This window comes from Phaenicophaeus curvirostris, chromosome 18 (assembly GCF_032191515.1).
Source record: "Phaenicophaeus curvirostris isolate KB17595 chromosome 18, BPBGC_Pcur_1.0, whole genome shotgun sequence".
NCBI lineage: Eukaryota > Metazoa > Chordata > Aves > Cuculiformes > Cuculidae > Phaenicophaeus > Phaenicophaeus curvirostris.
The window spans coordinates 16,015,548-16,027,895 of NC_091409.1; the positions used below are offsets into that span (position 1 = coordinate 16,015,548).

Genomic DNA, 12,348 nt, shown 5'->3' on the forward strand with positions numbered 1-12,348 from the left:
GCCCTCTCCTTGCACACACACTCAGTCACACACACTCACACATCCGCACATGCAGGCAGAGAGCAGCACGGTGACAAATTCTTCAATTGGTAGCTGAAAGATTTTGAGGAAGCCTGTGACAGAGACACTTAGAGCCACTGGGAGCCCCAGCCTGGTGGTGCATGGAAAATGGAGCTGAGCACGGTGGCAAGAGCCAAGGGGCTGCCTGGGGATGTGGACTGGCAGTGCTGGGGTGCACTGAGCTTGCTGGCATGGACCAGGCATTTCTGGGGTGCACCAGGCACTGCTGGGGTGCACCAGGAACCAACGAGGTGCACCGGGCACTGCTGAGGTGCACTGGTCAGTGCTGGGGTGCACTGGTCAGTGTGGAGGGGTACCAGGCACCTTTTGCAAAGGCAACTTCCCAAGCACCAGGCCCTGCAGAAAGCTGCCCTGGGAGCAGCACTGTTGCGCCCCAGGGCTCTGCTCCAGCCCCACATAGGTGCTCCTTGGCCTGAGCCCTTTTCAATCTGCAGCCCATTCCTCCTGCAGCCCAGGTGGGGAGGGAGGCCCCCTCCACCCCCCACCCCACCCCCTTTACTATTCTGGGCCCTCACCCAGCCACTGAACTCTGCCCCTGCAGGGAGCACCAGGTCTGCTGCCCCACACTCACCCCTGGGTTGAGGTCCAGCCGGAGTCCTTGCTGGGTTCCACCTGCCTGCCCCACCGCCCAGCTACTCTTCTCCCCACATGACCCTATTCCTGTTCTATTCCAAAGCCAAAGTGCCAGTTCATCTCTTTGGAAATGCAATGATACCTCTGAACACCACCCCCTCCACCAGGATGAGAACCCCCAGGAGGAATCTGTCCCATCAAAACTCAGGGTGAAGCGTCTCCACTGGAGATCAGATAACATCAGAGCTTGCCTGGGCAGAAGACAGGAACCGTGGGGTTCTTGTGCTAAGAACCAGGCTCATTTAATCTACATCAGCCCAACACCACAGAACAGACTGATGCTGGCAGCCCCGGGCTGATGTCCCAGTGAGGAAGGGAAAAGGGGCATCAGCAAGGACCGCCTGCAGGCTGGCCATCGGTTCCAGAGCACAGCTACAAAACACAAGCAAGAGCGCAGGCAAGGAGCTTTTATTCCTGTGGAAATGAAGAGCCAAAATTAAGTTTGAAGCAAGCCTGAATCCAACCAGCACAAGCAGGAAAAACTGTTAAGCAGCTTATAAGGAGTGATAACCACAAAGTCTGTGTCCCGGGAAGTGTGACCACACCCAGAGCCAACCCCAACTCCCCCAACTGTTCCGGTGCTCTTAGCACAGCAGCAAGATCATAGTTACCTTGGCCCTGTTGTCCTACTCCCTGGAGAGCCCCATTCAAAGGTATTCCAGGTCCTACTCCCACCAAGATCCTACACCAGACCTGCCTTCCCCCATACCATGTGTTTTGAACTCTTCAAGTGAGGGCCAGGTGTTGTCAAGCCGGGACACAGATGGCTCTGTCCATCCCTATCTTCACCAGAACCACTCTCAATGGTGAAAGCTGCTTTCAGCTGCCACACCTGTGGGAACAGCCCCAGCAGCCCTTGTTTTCCCACCCTCCCACCCTAGTCCCACAAAGAACTCTCTTCTTCCAAAGCTGTATCTGTCCTTCAGAGTTTGCCTTATTGAGTAGGTTGGTTACTTGGTTTCTTAACATCTCATGGGCACTTAGCGTGAAATGTGGCCCCACAAAGAGAGGCCACTTTGGCAGGTCTCTCACTCTGAAGGTTGCCTTTACACCTGCAGGATTGCCTTAAACATTCTGGCCCAGTCTCAATTCCTCCAATAATCACCCCTGTCTTTGAGTAGTCCTGTGCTGGAGAGCATTTATCCATTGATGATCTTCTCACTGATGTATCCAGGCATGGTGTAGATCAAAAGAATCAGGAAGATGGTCAGAAGAGCGACAATCAATAACACAATGATATATTTCTTGTACCGCTTCCAGATGAAGAACACAAAGGTCTTCATAGGATTCACAAACCAGTTAAAAGAAGTTTTTGGCCGGCTGGAAGAGGAAAGGAAGAACAGATGAACACAGGCTTAATCCACAGAGCAGCACCTTGGCACCTGTGCTTTGGTTCCATGCCAGCCTCATGGGTCACCAGGTTTTCCTGCTGCTTCCAGACAGGGTCACCCTAGGGGCTGCAGGAACCACATTGCCTGTGAAAGCGCTGGAGACAGCAGGACCTGAGCCTCAGGACAGCCCCACAGATCTGTTCTGCACCCACGGGGCTAACAGGCGCATTCACATGTTAAACAAGATCCGGCCTTCCTGTACAAGCAATGTTCTGGCACAGCTGCCTTGAGCAGCGCATTCGGTTCAGCCCTGGCCCAGATGTTGCCGCCAAAGTCCTGCTGGACTGAGCTCTGGGAAGCCCTGGCAGCCCTAGTCCTGCAGATGTCACCACGCAGGACCTCACAGATTGCTCTCAGCTTCCTGGCAAGCAGATGCTGTCAGCAAACAGCTGCCGAAAACACGGCACTGTCCATCCCTGTTAAAGGTGATAACACAGATACTCACTTGGGCTTTTCCAGGGGTTCAGGCTCTTTGCGCCCCAAGCCAACAGGACTTCTCTCAGCTTCCTCCACAGTTAGCAGCTGCAACTCTGCTTCCACCTTACCCTGGAGGGGGAACATGTCTGAGCCACTACCGCACATGCTGCTTCGCAGACCAGCCTGCTAGCCACACACCCTGCCCACACGGGGTATTTTTTCCCAGTTCCACTCACAGATACTCAGAGAAATTACCTTTTCTCTCTGGGCATCAGCTATGGAGCCTCTCACTTCCCAGTCAGTGGGAACCGTGGCCTGGACAGAAACTGTTTTGCAGACAAGACACTGACTGTAAGGCACTCCCCAGCCCTCTGGCTTTGTCTGCTGCCTCCCACACTGGCATCGAGCAAAACTCACCCTTGGGGGCAACCAGTGGTACAAGAGCAGGGCCAAGCTGCAAGTCAGCCCTGGGACAGCTGGCATCTGCCAGTCCGGGATAGGCAGAGACCCCAGGACAAGCTTTTGCTTCTGCCTCAACTGGTTGACAGGGAGTCACATGCCTCTTGCTTTACTCCCCTCACTGAACGCTGCTCTGTGGGAAGCCCACAGGAAGACATGATATTGGATACTCCCTGCATGCCACCAGAGCCAGTACTTCTGAGTAAATGAAGTGCTGGATTTGCAGCAGACAAGTCTCCAGGACCCTGCACGAAGTCACAGGCAGCTGGGTCACTGCTGTCCCTGTAGGTTATGTGCATGCAGGACAAGTTGCCATGTCAAGGCAGAGGCCAACCAGTGCTGCTCTGCTCAGCTGGGCCAGCATCCTGCCTTACCGTCAGGATATACTTGTTCCCACTGGGGTCTGTGAACTCCATGTCCTCTGGTCTGACTGAGCTGCTCCACCTCTTTTTCTTCTTCTTCTGCTTGTGATCCCTCTCCTCTCTCTCCTCATCTTCCTGATCTTTGAGTTTGATGAAGGGCCACCAGCCCCTCATGCGCTTGTTTCGGAAGATGGAGAAGCGAGGTGTTGAATTCTCCTTGGCCATCTTGATGGTGCAATGCTCCGAGCTCTTGGCTGCCCGCACCATGTCATGCAGCTTCAGTTCGATGGAGCCTGCAGGCACAGTGAAGAGAACTCCTATTGAAAGCCTGAGGTCAGCCCCACACACCAACTCTCTCAGCTACACTCCCACCACCACAAGTCAGAGCCCTGCACTTTCACAGGTGGAGAACCTGAATCTCAGCATCAGAAAGGACCAGCCCAAGAGTTAGAGACTAAGAAGCAGAAATATAGGCTGTCTTGTTGCTGATGTGGTCAATCTGGTTGGCATGTGACACAGAGGGTAATTTTCACTCCTGTACCATGTCCCACCCTGCTCTCCTAACAGAGCCAAGCTCCTTTTCCCTTCTCAATAAAGAATTATAAAAGCTGGGATACTCTTCAAAGGTTTCAAATCCGTCTTACACCTGAAACAGCCTCAGCTCATTTCCCTGCTTGGCCTTGCACCCCTGTCATCCTTGGAAGGAACTCCTGTCCCACTTTGGCACTGAGTCCTTGCAACAAAACCATCTTATTATGTACTGGTCTGCACTGGCAAAAGCGTGGCCAGCAGCCAAGGGGTGTGGGTGTTCCTCTGCTCAACTCTGGGCAGATTGCGTCCAGACATCGTGTCCAGTTTTGGACTCCCTGCACAAGAACAGCGGCAACTAGCGAGAGCCCAGTGGCTGAGATGGTCCAGGATGGTGCCATAGCAGGGTGGGATAAGAGACCCATGCGTGTTCAGCCCAGAGAGGAGAGGTCAAGGGAGAGATCTTACAGCATCTCTCAGCCTAACAGAAGCTACAGAGCAGATGGAGCTGGGCTTTTCTCAGCAGCGGATGATGATAAGGCAGGAGGCACGAGCTGCTGCAAGTGAAAAAAAATTGAGAATTATGAGAATGGTGCAGCCAGGAAAAAGGGCCCAGAAGGGTGCTGGGATCTCCATCCTTGGAGATATTCAAAGCTCACCCAGACAAGGCCCTGAGCAACCTGACCTCAGTTGCATCTAGCCCTGCTTGGAGCAGGAGACTGCAATGAAGACTGCAGAAGCCCTTTCCTGCCTAGAGGTTCCCGAGATCAAACCCACCAGGAATGGCTGGAATTGCCATCTAACAATTCCTGAAGTGTCTGTGTAGCATGGTGAAACCATCAATACTGGAAGTGCCTTGTGGAGGTAAAGCCCGTTAAACACAACATAGAAGGGTGATGAACAAAGAGAGCTTTATCCCGCTCAAGGCAGAGCAGGGCAAAGGGGCTGCTTTGTAACGTGGAGGCCAAGGTTTGAAGAGAGGAGGGACAACTGAATGGAGTGCTACAGACCCGGGTGGGGGTGGCAGCAGAAGCAGGAGAGCAGGTGCAGTGTTTGTGCTAGTGTAGTACAGGCAGAATCGCCACCAACCCAGCTTCATTGCCAGTCCTGCTGCCTGCCCAGCGGAACAGGTCTGGTCACTGGGAAGCACCAGAGCAGTCAGGGAGCTCCGAGCTCCCAGCAATGCGATACCCCAAGTCAAGGGCTAATGGTCTCATAAAGGTTGCCAGTTCCCATGCCCACAACATAAGCTCCTGGGAAGGCTGCTCTTCAGCCAAGTCTTCAGGATCTACAGATCTAAGCGAAAGCTGGGAAAATGAGCAAGTTTACCAGAAAGGTTGTGAGGAAGCTGAACATGGAAGTCCTGTGGTGTCACAGGCCCTGAAAAAAAGGACACCAAGGCCCTGGGACAAGCATGCAAGCTCAACATGTCTGTGTAGGAGAGGTGCACATATCCAGGCTCTGCCTACAGCTCACATGTGAAAAACAAGCCCAGGTGACTGCTGAGCTGAAAAGCTCGATCTGACGTTCCTGGTGTCCTTTCTCAGAGAGATGGGCCCCCGGGGACGTGCTGTAACACTCCAGAAAGGAGAGTGACAGGTCACCCCACTTCCAGCAGGTCACGCCGTACCTAGAAAGTCATTAGCTGAAATCCTGTCGTAATCCCAAACCTGGAGGACCAGAACAGCTGGTTCCCGGAACTCTGATTCCTCCACGGAGAAGACAGAATCCTTCTTCTTGTAGCTGATCTCCTTCTCAGTCGGGAGATAGTTGAAGCGGAAGATGAACCTCCAGTTGAAATTGCCCTCCCCAGTCAAGGAGTTAAAGTGAACATCCGTCTCCTGCTTGTCGTGGTCGAGACCCTTTATCCAGCTGCAGGAGAAACTCAGCTATCTGTCACCCTGTCAGCCAGCCCCGAAGGCAGAGCAGGAGGATGGAGGGGCTGAACTCCGTGGGGGAGCAGGAAAGGAAGAGTCAAAGAAACAAAGCAGACAAACACCTGACCAACACCTTTGGGGGTACAGCAACCCAAGCAGGGGAGTGGAGTGGGGCACCTCATGCCGAGACAAGGAGGAGCAAAGGTTCAGAACAGGCAGTGAGGGTGTGGGGCAAGGCAGGGAGCAGGACAGCTAGGCTGCGGCCTCCCTCTGGCTCCCATCAGACCTTTTCACGTAGATGTCGCTGGAAGGCTCTCCAGTTATTGGGTTGATATCATCAAGGATCACATCATCTGTGTTCCAGATAATCACACGCAGCTCATAGCTGTGGGAAGGACACAGGGGTGGGTGAGGCACACGCTCTCGCCCCTGATGCCTGGGAGGGTAGGTGAAGCCCACCTCAGCAAAGCAGCAGGACTTGGACCCTCCTAGCACTGCGGTCTTCTGCCAGGCCTCCTCTGGCCAAGCACAGCCCAGCAGACTTGCTGCCATGCAAGCTGTGCTTCCCAATTTCGTAGGAGAATACAACCCCACAAGACAAACATCCCCAGGCAAAACAGGCAGCTTTTGCAGAGCAAACCCATGGTGCATGGAAACCAATGCAGCACCACTTTAGCACAGAAGGCTTAGGAAGGAAGGGACCTCTGCAGTCTCTGCTACAACTTCTTACTCTAACTTCCTAGCAGATAAGATCGCTTGGGAACTGGTCTGCATGAGTTGTGTGTGTCTCCAAGCATGGATATCCCAGCACCTCTCTGGGTCGCTCTGCTCCTGTCCCATGGTAGCTGTACTCTCATTGGGAAAATGTTTTCTCTATGTTGGTTGGAGTTTCCCTTACTGCAATTTGTGTCAATGATCTCTTGTCCTTTCACATGCACCTCTGAGAAGAGTTTATACTTTCCATCTCAATAGATCACTGAAAACAGCAGATGTCCCATTCAACCTCACTTCTCCAGACACCTGGAGAACACATAGCCACTAGCCAAAATAGAGTTTGGTGAGTAGCTCTGCCCTGGGTTTCTATTACCTTCATGTCCAGCCTGAGAGATATTAACCCTGACCTTCACAAATACTTGCGCAGCTGGAGCACTCATGCCCCATGCTGTTTCACCCAAGAGACCATCCCATGTTTCAGAGCTGAGCAGAGAGGAGGACACCACGCCAGGCTAGCGCAGGCTGCCAGCCTGTGCACGACTCCACGGCCCATCCCACCAGGTGTAGCGAGGACAGTGACCCTTCACGCAGGCTCACCAGCCCCCACTCCGCTTCCATGGGTGCTACCTGATGGGCAGTCGTGGTTTGATGTTGACCGGTGGTGGTGCGGGGACGTCCTTTGGAAACATATCAATCCACATGTGCAAGGAGCCCTGATGAGAGAAGACAGCAGAGAGACTTCAAAATACAAACCACTTGCCAGCTGAAGAGCCGGCTTGATCCTGCGAGGGCTTGGTCCTGCAAATAAAGCCTTCATGGGAAAGCCACTGCTTGGTGCTCTACATCCCCAGTAGTTCTGAGTGATGTGGGACTGAATTCCAGATAGGGAAAACATTAAAACTACCAAAAATTGTTTATTTCCCTCCCCATCCTGCTCCCAAGAAAAAACATCCCAGCAGAACCAAATGTGTTTCAAATGGAGGCAATCGTGTCTGAACAAGAAGCACACAATGGGCTAACATTCCAGCAAAACCAAAAAAACTAAAAAGTGATGGATCTGAGCCTTCTCTCCCCAGTGCCAACAAAAGGCAGAAGGAGGCAGAGCTGTGCTTCATTACAGACCTCCGGTACCTGAGGGGAAAGGAGATTTCAGTGCAGGGCGCTGAAATAGTTGAGCTCAGATCACTGCACTGCATAAAACTGAGGAGGAATGTTTCTCCAGCCAGCAGGAAAAGCCAAGGGGGCAGAATGGGGCTTTTGCAGGGGAGCAAAGCAGCAGTGACAGGGGACAAAGCAGAGGAATAGACAGAGATAGACAAGGACACAACTACCCACCATGGGGCAGGGAACAGGGCTCAGAATGCAGAGTGGAACCCTCACCACCCACACAGCATCCTCATCAGAGCCTGAGGAGACAGAAAGGACTCTGGGTCACCGGCATCATGAATGACCACATCATCAGTGGACAGAGGTCCTTTGAGGAAAAGGTGTTGAGAAGCACCATGAGAGGTCAGAGGTTGGATTTGAGCAAAGGACAGACAAGGTCAACAGCCCTCACTTGATAGCAGGGCCAGCCATGCCCAGACACAGCCTCAGTCACCCACCCAGGGAGGAGCACGAAACTCACAGCACAATGAGGAGACAAAAGGACAACAGGGGACTGGCCAGGGGGCTGGGGGCCAACTGCCCCAAACATCCTTCCCCAGAGCAATGTCTAGGCTGAGCAAGGAAACCCATCGCACCTGCACAAGCCCAGGGCTCTCCGGGTTGTACAAGGACCGAATCTCCACGTGCTCTGGTACAAGCTTGTACCCGTATCCTGGCATCTCTTCCCAGTGCTGCAAGACGTACAAAGCCTTGTGCTCATCATCCACTGACCAGTTCTCATCTGCCACTCCTCGCTTGTTCCTCACAGAGGCCTCTGCAGCAGGACACAGTTAGGTGGAAGATGGAGACACCTGGTCAGCAGGAGTCACATCAGGACATCAGTCACAGGCACAAGGAAGGGGAGATCATGGTCTGGGCAAACAAGCACCTCCCCAAGAAAACAAAATGGGGAGAAGCAGGAAGGTAAGGATGAAAGGAGTTAGTTCAACACACTGCAATGATGAGGAAAACTGTAGGCAGGAAGACAAACAAAGAGAAATAAGAGGAAAGGGGCAAAAAAGAATTGACTGTGGCCCAGGGAAAAGGATCCAGAGGATGTAGAGGAGGTCACTCTCTGGGGCAGTTTAAGCCCCCATATGTCTGTGGTAGTGCCAACAGATCCCTGGATGAGAGGTGAGGTTTTGCCCTAGAAGTGCTCCAGGAAAGCACCACTGCCACTTGGCAGTGACATGCAGCTGTGCTCTCCGTTAATTAACAGTCTGCACCATTAATGATTGCCTCATTTGGCACAGTGAAGTCAAATGGCAGTTCAAGATGAAACCATACTGGTGGGGATGAAAGCAGGAACCCACAGGTGAGGACACAGCCACCCACCCACCCCTGGCTTTATGGAGAGCATCTGCCCTTTGGAGATCAGTTTCAGACTGAACCAGTCCCCAAGCACAGCAGAGGATCATGGGCACCAACTGCAGCCACATTTGAACCAGAGCTGGCTCTCAGGGGAACACCAGTGACCTGAGAAAAGGAGAAGAGGGCTTTCGGAGGCTCCTTGCCCTCTTCTGAGCAGGATTTCTTTCCCCTTCATGTCATAAGCCATACTGGCCAGTGGAAAGCTGAGGAGCAGCAGCACTGAAACAAGCAGAGGTTACGAGTTGGCCACAAAAGTAAGTCTGCCCTCTCTGGGCAGGTTGGGCACCGGGGTCATTCTTGCTACAGGCTACACAGAATTGCCTTGCAGGAACCAGCCTTCCACATCTGCTCCATCTCTTCTCCAGGCTGTATTCGACTGCACACGTGTTGGCCACTGGAGGGGATGTGCACAGCAGGGACAGGCCTGTGCACAGGGAACATCTCCATCACTGCTGGCAGAGGCCATGAGAGGTACCTGCATTCTTCACAACTGTGACTCCGGCCTAGGGTTAATCTCAGTGAGGAGGAAGCAAAAACAGCAAAGGAGAAGCAAACAAGAGGAGGAAATCAACAGTAGGGGCACTGGGGACTTACCCAAAGCACGCAAAGCCACCAGAAGCAGAGAACATCTCTGAAAGACAAAGCCAGCTAAAGATAGGAAAGGAGACTGAAAAAGCACACATACACAAAACCCCACCAAAATAAAGGACAGCATTATCTTGCTGATGGCAGTCAGAGGCAGGTGGAGGTGCAGCTTTGTGCCAGTCTCAGCCACCACAAGCCATTTCTGCACAAGCCATCAAAGCCCAGTGCACACCACAGCCATGTAAGGACGTTTGCTTTGCTCCACCCATCGTCTGGGAAACCACTTAGCGATGTAATGGCCTGGATCACATCTTCCCACAGTGCAATGTCATCACTCAGTGAAACCAGGCCACTGAGCACTGAGGATGCTCCCCACAGTGACCCAGAGGCACAGAGTGGGGACAGTCAGCCCGGGCACTTCAGGGAGGAAAGGCTGGTGGGTTCCCAGATCTGGCACCAGCACACGCTTTGCTAAGCACAGGCAGCTGTGAGTAGTCATTGTTCTCCAAGCACTCTGTACCTTCAGGAAAAGCCTCTGGAGGGACCTTGAATATTTTGTTGTCCACTTTGACCTCCTCTCGCCTGTACTCTGCTGCAGGGAGCGAGTTTTTCTTGCATAAACTATCCAAGATCTGTGTGGGCTTGAAAGCATCTCGCCACATGTTGTAGCCATTTCTGCATGGAAGGAAGAACATTGACAACATCTTCAGCTTAGACACACCATTTTTTTTTTAACCTAGGCAACAAAATGCCCTGCCTTCCCTCAAGCACAGGGTATGCCACCAGATCCCTGCTCAGATCTTCCCTGGGAAAACCATAGGCACACAAAAGCTTCATGAATGAAAAGCTTAATGAGCTCTCCTCCCCAAGAACAAGCCAGGCTTGCACCCCACAAAACCATTAGATTCAGCAACAGGAGCGATTCCAGCTGTGGCTTGTTCAATGGGACAGAGGTTTGAGGAGTGCTGGGGACTCAGTTCCACTTTCATCATTAATTCACCAACACTGGGGTAGGAGAAGAGAAGTTTACAGAAAACTGGCCAACAAAACCAGAGAATCCATACTGAGCAAGGACAAAGAAAACCAGACGTCATGAGTGTTGCTGCTTACAGAATTAGCTTCTGCCAGAAAAACCACACAAGCTCCCTGACAGAGGTCAACATCACATCCATGTCAAGAAAGTGCTTCTCTCACTGCACACCAACATGAAAGTATTAAAGAATTTTTCACTATGATGTGCAAAATATATTAGTCTGCATTAGGAATAATAGAATCATCGAATTGTTAAGGTTGGGAAAGGCCTCTATGCTTATCAAGTCCAACCATAAACACACCACTGTGCCTGCTCAACTATGTCCCAGGGTGCCGCAGCTACACATCTTTGAACCCCTCCAGGGATGGAGACTCCCTCACTGCCCCGGACAGCCTCTGCCAGTGCTTCACCACTGTCAGTGAAGAAATTTTTCCTAATATCCAACCTAATCCTCCCCTGGCACAACTTGAGGTCATTGAGCATTGAATTAGAGCTGTCACAGGAAGCCAGCTGGAGCCTAAAGGGGTTGGAGTTATCTGTGGAACTTGTGAATCTGTGGGGCACCTGCTCAAAGGACACTGTGGGTACAAGCTCCATCCCACAAAACTGGACTTACCCACCTAAACAGCAGGCAAGAAGGATGCATCTCATGGCCCTAAGTTGTCAAACTAGTACCTACACATCGTACTGAGAAGCCACTCCACAGTTGGCCCTGTGCTTGCTGTAGAATCGATTCTCCAAGTCAATTTTGGTCTCCCCGATCAGATCATCAGATCCAACCAAATCATGGTCGAATATTGCCACAGTGAGTTCTGATTCCACCGGGAAGGATACAGTCAGCTCCATGACTCTGTAGAGAAGCAGACAGGGAGAGCACAATTAGCAAAGAGGATGGAAATGAAACTGTTCCAGTCTGAGGTAAAGCAGAATCAGTTTCTGACTCCAGCTCAGTCTCATCTGAGTAACTTCATTTTCTGAAAATTAACAGCATGTTTTTCAGGTAAGTTTTCATCCTCTTAGTGATCACACGGGACATTGGGATGTAGAAAGGCCATTACTTATCCTTATTCCTATGGGAACCAAGGCCATCCTGGATCTGGTGGAGACAAAAAGTGTTGCACCTGCAGGGAGGGGCGGACAGGACAGGTGACCCCAAACTGAGGGTCAGCAGAGGATTCCATCTCATACATGACATACTGGGCATAAAACTGAGAGATCCATGAGGGTCAATCCTTCTTCTTTGATGGCTAATGTTCATTGAGGACCTCCTCTGTCTGTTTGACCATGATCCCAGATCCATGCATTCCTGAATCCAGTTCCTGGGTCCAGCTCCCTCCTGGCCCAGACCCTTCCCTGTGCCAGCTCTGCAGCCTCTGTGGTGATGGAGTTGTTGAGGAGGAGCACAATTGCATTTATTTTTATGTATCTTATTACATTATTAATATAATTTTCACTGTTATTATTGTTGTTGTTATTGCATTAAAGCTATTTTTATTTTATTTTCCATCCCATAAGGCTTTTCCTCTCCTTTCCCTTGGGGTGGGGTGAAGGGAATTGGGATCACAAGTGCTCGGTTTTAGCTGCCAGCCCCGGGGCTAAACCATGACAGAAACACATGCTCTATTTTGATCATCCTACTCATTTAAGAGCAGTATTTGATGACTCAAAGACCTCTCATAGAGTTTGGTTCTCCGTAAGTTCAATGTGTGCAGTTTTCAGTGCACGCAGGTGCCAGTGTTTCAAAAAAAGGA

General features: G+C 51.7%; 1 protein-coding gene across 1 annotated transcript in view; it reads right to left on the reverse strand.

The window, feature by feature from the left end:
* Positions 1 to 1,086: 1,086 nt before the first annotated feature.
* LOC138728393 (fer-1-like protein 4) overlaps positions 1,087 to 12,348 on the reverse strand; it is a 44,376-nt gene continuing 33,114 nt past the window's right edge. Inside the window, exons 37-45 of the mRNA XM_069871708.1 lie at positions 11,277 to 11,447; positions 10,085 to 10,239; positions 8,205 to 8,383; positions 7,090 to 7,175; positions 6,035 to 6,133; positions 5,502 to 5,743; positions 3,356 to 3,636; positions 2,551 to 2,651; positions 1,087 to 2,034 (exon numbers count right to left, since the gene is read on the reverse strand). Coding sequence (XP_069727809.1) covers positions 1,854 to 2,034; positions 2,551 to 2,651; positions 3,356 to 3,636; positions 5,502 to 5,743; positions 6,035 to 6,133; positions 7,090 to 7,175; positions 8,205 to 8,383; positions 10,085 to 10,239; positions 11,277 to 11,447 — 1,495 coding nt within the window. The 3' untranslated portion in view covers positions 1,087 to 1,853. The remainder of the gene's footprint in view (positions 2,035 to 2,550; positions 2,652 to 3,355; positions 3,637 to 5,501; positions 5,744 to 6,034; positions 6,134 to 7,089; positions 7,176 to 8,204; positions 8,384 to 10,084; positions 10,240 to 11,276; positions 11,448 to 12,348) is intronic.